The 7,294-nt window shown below is 37.6% G+C and overlaps 1 protein-coding gene across 5 annotated transcripts in view; it reads right to left on the reverse strand.

Annotated features, from left to right (window-relative positions):
• The window catches only part of RB1CC1 (RB1 inducible coiled-coil 1), a 136,178-nt gene that overhangs the window by 12,539 nt on the left and 116,345 nt on the right, over positions 1-7,294 (reverse strand). For 4 of the 5 annotated variants that reach the window (XM_019527222.1, XM_019527205.1, XM_019527231.1 and 1 more), the window contains 2 exons: positions 5,209-5,267; positions 553-689 (listed from right to left, as the gene is read on the reverse strand). In XM_019527222.1, the coding sequence (XP_019382767.1) occupies positions 553-689; positions 5,209-5,267 (196 nt within the window). The remainder of the gene's footprint in view (positions 1-552; positions 690-5,208; positions 5,268-7,294) is intronic. The other variant, XM_019527213.1, reaches the window with a different exon arrangement.

The following is a 7,294-nucleotide window of genomic DNA, read 5'->3' on the forward strand; positions in this document are numbered from 1 at the left end:
TCTCTCTCTCTTTTTTTTTTTTTTTTTTTAACACAGCATAAGAAGTGTAGACCAGTGGTTCCCAATCTGTGGTACATGTAGTGCCAGCGGTATGCAAACCACCTGTCAGTAGTACACATTAACAGATTATTATAATTACTTTATATGACAAAAAATTGCTGGTGGCACTGAAGGTTATATTGTTTTAAATTGGTGGTGCACAATCTGTCAGATGTAGATGGTAGCTACAGCAAGAGTTGCATTTAAAGTTTCATTGAGATTTACACTACAGCCTCATACCTAACTGAAAATTTTTTATGGTACAGCTTTCCACATTTAGTCCAAGGAATTAACTTTATAGAACACTTAACTACTCTTGACTGCATTGATTCAGGAATGAAAAAGACTTTGCACGTACCTGGAATATGCACTTACCTAAACTTAATGTAAGCAGACAATGTGTGCTCAGTTAATATACACCCATTTAATAATTATTTAACAGCCTGTTAGAAAAATGGATGCAGAAAATTAAATATATGAGAATGTTGTGCTCCACTGTGGTCTGACACTTACCACACTCACCTGGTTTGAGATCCAACGCAGCAAGAGATTCTGAATGCAAGAAATACAAGGTTGGACTAACAGTAAACAACACATAGTTGTCATGGCGTTCATCCAAGATTATGAGAACCAAATCGCCAACCTGAAAACTGGATAAAAAGAATAAGTTTATCTGCAAATTTTATACAAATAATGATTACAAAAAACAACCTCATATTTTACAAATGTATTTAACATTGTTCAGCAAGTTTAAATTAAGGTAGTTGCACTGATATAGAGTGGCATGTGCTGTACAACACTATATAATGCCAGTTAATTTAAATTTAATATTGGGTTATGGCATTATACATTACTTATTCTTTTAAAAAATGCATTTTTTGCTTGTTCCAGTCCTCAGAAGTTGCACTTTTTCTGCAAAAGGTAGTATGTATAGTGTAAACTGTGGGTACACACACAAAGAAAAAAAACCAAAAACCAAAAAGGGGTACTCATCTTTCAAAGTTCTACAAGGTACATGTCCTAAGCATAAAAACCAACTATAGGAAAACAAACTGTTCTCGTTATTGTAGCAATATTTTTGACATTACTATTGGTAATATTTTCATAGGTTCTGGGTAGGAATTCATACCAGAATAAAATCTAACACCAGCTCTTAAACTTTGAGTTAGTTTTTTTACTTCAAGTGTAAACAAAAAAGTTACTGATTTAAAATGAGTGTCTATTTGTGAAAAGTAGAAAAACAAAGAAAACTGAAGTAATAACAACATTTTTTCTTGTATTGTTCTAATTGCTTGAGATACTTTGGAACAAAAATTAGATGGTATTGTAGTTCTTAAAATCTGTCAAGCACTGCATATACTGATGTAACGTGTTAAACTGAGATTTAATTCTAACTTTACATTAAAAAACAGGTATTATTTCCTGTGACAACTTCCCTACAGTAACTGCATAAGGTAAAAACAGCCAGAGTATAAGGCGGACCAGATCCTTTAAAGATTATGAGCCCACTGGGCACCGACGGATATGAACTCCCTCCTCCACCCCACAAAAAACCTAGCCATGCTGTATCAGAAGCAGCAGCGTGTTACTTTAACCAAGCTCTGCAGTATCTGTATAGATCAGGTGCTTCAGACAGGCTTTTTGGCACTTTTAACTAAAGATGATTCAATTAGCTATTAGAAAAAAGCACCAAAAAAGGCCCACTAAATGCTCGTGTCTACAGACGTGGGGAAAGCCAGGTGCAACTAAGGCGCTGCCTCTTCTGGGCACGTGTTAGGCTTGGCACGTTAGTGCACTGACTTTAAAGTGCCACTTTTTCCCACATCCGCAAGAAGCCATTGTGCCTAGCTCAACATATATATGCAGTCCTGTTGAACAGTGCTTAAAGTGAACACATGCATTTAGCTGGATCAGGGGGCCTAAAAGTGGCTGTACATTTAACTGACCTTTCTAAAGAGCAGCAGCAAAACACATATATTCGTCCATAAAATAAAGTGCTTGCTAATCTCAAATTTTTCCTTCCTGCCTGCCTGTCCCCTCTCCACCTTCCCCCCCACCCAGTTATACCATGAGACAAAGAACAAACAGTTCTTGGGCAAAGTTTTAGTATTCGTTTCAGAAGGTATTTTTCTTTTCAGAACCACTTTCCCAAGCAACAAATGCATCTTAAAATGTCTTAACCAGCAAGTGAAGATCTCATGCCATGAAAACATGCTAACAGTCATTTCACTGGCAACATATTCTCTCACTCCAAAAGATTATTCAAGAGGGACCAAACTGCATAGTGAAAGCAAGAAGGATTCTGCATACAATATTCTTTTCAGAAGAGGCATACAGAATTTTTAAAATAATTCTTCAGAAAATCAGGTTCTTATTTCCAGAAGCTTAATATTTGGACTTGGCTTAACTCGTATTCATTTTATTTTTTTGAACTGTGATAATTATATATTTAAAAGGAACATGTTAAATATCACATTCCAACAAAGCAGTCAAAAAATTCATACTAGAAAGAATGATTAAATGCACCTCTCTCTTATGATCATAGATGGATTTATTCATTTATCACAGTTAGTAATAACTAGTTAAATTCATCCCCTGCCACTTTCAAAATCACACAGAATAGTTTCTCCTCTTCATTCCCTCAGAAATGTTTTTGTCTGGCACAATCATTGTCTTACAAATGTATTGTTTTTTTCAGTAGTCAAACAAGGGAATTCTGTGCACTGATCTCACTGAAAAGGTCATCTTTTGAATAGAAAAAAACTACAAAACTAAACCCAGAAAAAGTGATAATATATTGTTATGAATTTTTGAAGAAACAAAATTGTACCTTGGTTGCACGACAGGATCTACACTCTTGGCAAATGTACACAGATTTATGGACTTATTTTAATGTAGTACTAGTATATTGGAATAATTCCAATAGGCCACGGTATTGAAATCGTTCATGCTTGGTCCTACCTACCACATAGAAAAAGTACTTATGTGGCACTAACAGCTAAATCCTTCTTACGGATCATCAGACAAGCTTTGAAAATCTAGGTCACTTCTGACTTTTTTTTTAAATGAGCTGGCATACAGGAAACCCTAGCTATTCGCGGATTTGTGGTTTCGAACATTCACGGTGCAAATATTCGAAACCATGCTCTCCCCATAGTGTCTAGCGTTACAGCAGCGGCGGCATCTGCGGGAGCTCTGTGCCTGCTGCTGCCAGGCTTCTGCTGCTACCAGCGCGTGCCATTCATGAATGCAGATATTCATGAACGTATTCGCGGATTTCTCCATTCACGGGGAACATATTTCTAGAACGTATACCCTGTGAATGGTAAGGATCTTCTGTATTTAACTTTCACAGCATCAAGTGACAATGCTCAAACTGTGTTCGGTAAATAGAGGTGTAGTCTATACATATATTTCACTGTTGGTAGCTGCTCATCCAGTATGTTCAAACCAAAGGTTTGTCTAGTCTAGTCAGCACGGTCTACAGGGGCACTATGTTCCCTTCATATCCTCGTTTCCAGCCAAGGGGCAAAATTGCCATGCTTACTTATTGGCTTCTTTCCCACCTCAAAGACCATGGTGCATAGATTATGAAGTACTGGAGATGGGGGAAGGTGAGGAAACATATATGTAGCCTAACATCTTGAAAAACATTAGTTATCAGATGAATAAGTAACTTTTTAATTTTTCAAGTGATAATTTATATACCTCTTCTGCTGTCAGCAACTCCCAAGTTGCTTTTTTCCAATTGGAGGGGATGCTAGGCATCTAAGTAGACAGTGATTCAGCAGAGACCTGTGAAATTTGGCATCACCTCTTGAAACTTGTACAAGTGTATACTGCTTGAAGAATATTTTCTCAACTCTCATTGACTACTCAAATGTCTAAAGCTGGTAGACTTACGAAAGCTGTGGAAAGTGGAGTGTGCTCTTACTGAATGAGCTGATGTTTTCCCAAGTGGCCATTTCCAAACCACACTGATGTAGGTGGACTGATCTAAATAGATATCTAAGTCAAGATTCACTTTAAATCCTCTCAACAGAAACCATACAGAATCTTGAGAACTTTCTGAAATTTCTAGTTTTGTAAAAAATAATACAATGAAGACATACATTACAATGAAGGTAAAAGGAATAGTGTCTGTTCCTTTTTTCCTTCATGAAGAGAAAAGGATTACAGTTATGAATACGTGACATAAAACTGGAAATATTTTAAGAAGAAATCTCTAGTACATTTTCATGAGAGCATTATCCCTTTGAACAAATTCTGCACTCAAAATATGAAGTTCATTCACTTCTGTAAATCATTCCCAAGAGAAAATTCTTTTCACAGACAGGTAAAGGAAGGGTGCCCAGGCCTATAGGCTCAAAGCGAACATCAGTTAGTTTGGAAAGAGCCAAATTTAAAACCATAAAGTGGAATTTTCCTAGTAGGAATACTGTGATCAAATGTACCAGCACAGGAAATAATCTGGTTTGTTTAGGATAAAACAAACAGGAAAAAATGGTCTGTAGTTTGGGAAGTAATGGACTGACATAAGAAGTGCATCCCCTAGAGGCAACAGCTTGAGTCCATGCTGCTGTAACAGCAGCAGCACCAGACTGCAGAGAGCTGGGATAGGTAAGATTCCATTCCCCCTACCCTTCTTTCTCCAGCATAACCTCTCCTGTATGAAGCCCTGCATCATAGGAAGCCCTCTTTGGACAAGTAGAATGAGGGATCATTTTCATGTCTGCAGAATCCACATGTTCATAATTTTATGTCCAAGAAATAATGATGTTCAGGAGAATGGAATAGTATAAAAATTATGTTGAAATACCCAACTAAATTTATCATTATGGAAAAAAACCAGGATGTGAATTAATCCAGATTAGGGTGATGAGTTGACACAGAGGTTTTAAAAATATATTTAATAACCTTAGGGAATCCAACCTAGTTTTATAAATGAAAGCTGAAAACTTGACGATAACTTAATATTAAAAAACCCTACGAATTCCATAAAGATTTATCAATGAGGAAATTCATGCCAGTGTCAGATACCAACTACAGCCTAAAATGATGAAAAAGAATGACTATGAATTATCTCCAGGTACTGTACCTGTATACTTATTATTGAAGATACACGATTTATTTAAGTATATGAAATTTTGAGAACATAAATATACTTACTCTCTGATAGCTATTTTTTCAGAATGTCTTGAAGAAACAGATGACATGCTTTGGGACATCTAGGAAAAATGAAATAAACTACTAAAATATTGACCAAGTATGATGCAACGTATATTGCAAAAGAAGTTGCACGCGAGTTGGGTCATCTATTAAATCACAACAACAAATAGTAAAGACATGTAGCACTCCTATTAGCTTTTTGGCCATTTTGCTTACTCAGGATAATTTCCTTCCTCTAGTACTTTGTTTTTGTCAGTTTAAAATATCACATTTTTGGGAGAGGAAAGGACTCATTTAAGGAGTTATTAGAATATAAAAGGCAAGAAAAACTACAAAATGGCAATTCTTTGCATCATCATAAATTATATCCACAAACATTTACAAGTTAAAAAATATAGGAACAGAAAATTTGACACACAAAGAGCAAAGTACCCATCAGGCATAAGAAAACTCCTGCAGAAGTTTAAGACGCAACTATTTTTATACTAACAACACTAGTAGAGTATGAAGGATGCAGAGAAGAGAAAGGAAAAAGAAAGAGAAGGTCAAAGTTAAAAAAATTAATGTTGAACAAAACTCATATAGAATTTTAAAAATGATCATGATAATTTTGGAATGCATCATGATATTAGTGGGAAGCAACCTAAAGCACTGTACTGGATGCAACATAGATCATGGTCCTCAAGGTACAATGGCATTTTGGGTGCTATGATATCCATTCAAGGGTGCCATGGCACTTAGCCCTTGTGCAAGGAAGTGCTTGCTTCTCTCCTGCCTAGCTCCCATACCAGTCTTGTGGAGAAGGTACTCCCACAGCTGTTCCTGTGGGGGCTCCTGCTTCTCTTGCCGTGCCTCAGTTCCCAAGCAGCTTCTGCACTGGCCACCCTCACACTTCAAGCAGTGTGCACTGATGTGGCAAGCGGGAGACCTAGGGTTGCACTTTTCAGGCTGACTCATAACCCTACTCCTTCCATGCTCCCAGGGCTGGCATGAATACATTTTGAGTTTGTTGCAGAGACAGAGAAAGGAAACCTGAAGCCCCAGAATGAGAACAGAACTGGGACTTCAACTGACCAAAAACTCAGTGGAGTATGAGTCTTTAAAACACTTCCAGGAAGGGTTTTGCACAGGTTTAAGTCTCCTTTCTCAGTAAATACATTTAAGGTATAGGTTTCCCTCATTTTATACTGTTCATGCATTCCTGGAAAATGGTGCATAACTCGAATTTACATAAAGGGAACCCACTCTACAATGCAACAAATAGGGATACGTTCCAAGACCTCAACTGTACTGACCTCCAGACCCATTTCTACCATGTTTACAAGACAATTTTGGTACTCAACAACAGCAGACAGTACACACAAGCACAGGGTGGTAGTGAACGTTACCATAATAGGAATGTTAACTACAGAAACACGGGTTGCAAACGAGCGAGGAGCACAGGAGACTATATTTTGGTGTGCATGACAATGCACAATGCACTGCACAAAGCAGCTGACTGCAGGCTTTCACCACACTGATTCCATAAGAGTGAATTTATCTCGCATATAATGACTTTTTGGTATAAAGAGGATCATCACATAAGAGTGAATTCGCACATAAAGAACCCACATAAAGCGAGGGACACCTGTAGTATACAAAGTTTCTGGGTCCCTCTATGCATTTCTTACATGTCTCTTGAAGGGTTAAACTATCAACATGAATGACAGTGGAACTCTGGGAAACCATGTACTAAAGGTCCAGGGGGAAGGAAGGCGGTGACTTGGAAAAGCATTGGGTTTTGAACTGCTTTTGAGGCACAAGGCATAAATACCCTGCATTGTAGGGTCCCACTTCTGAGAAGGTGAACAAAATAGTACATAGAATCCAGCAGGGATCTCAAAGACACTCTCCGGACACTACTCAGACTGTGGGTTTAGGACCCCATGAGATCCAAAGAAAGAAAAGAGTGACCACGTATGGGACATCACCCAACCACAGAGAAGAAATATACATAAACTATATTTATAAATCGACCTATATCTGTAACAAATACTGACAGACAATTCCCACCAGGGGGGATGCCTTGTTGGACTTGGTGTTGGCC

Source organism: Gavialis gangeticus, unplaced genomic scaffold, assembly GCF_001723915.1.
Source record: "Gavialis gangeticus isolate Ggan-Ray unplaced genomic scaffold, GavGan_comp1, whole genome shotgun sequence".
NCBI classification, from domain to species: Eukaryota; Metazoa; Chordata; order Crocodylia; family Gavialidae; genus Gavialis; species Gavialis gangeticus.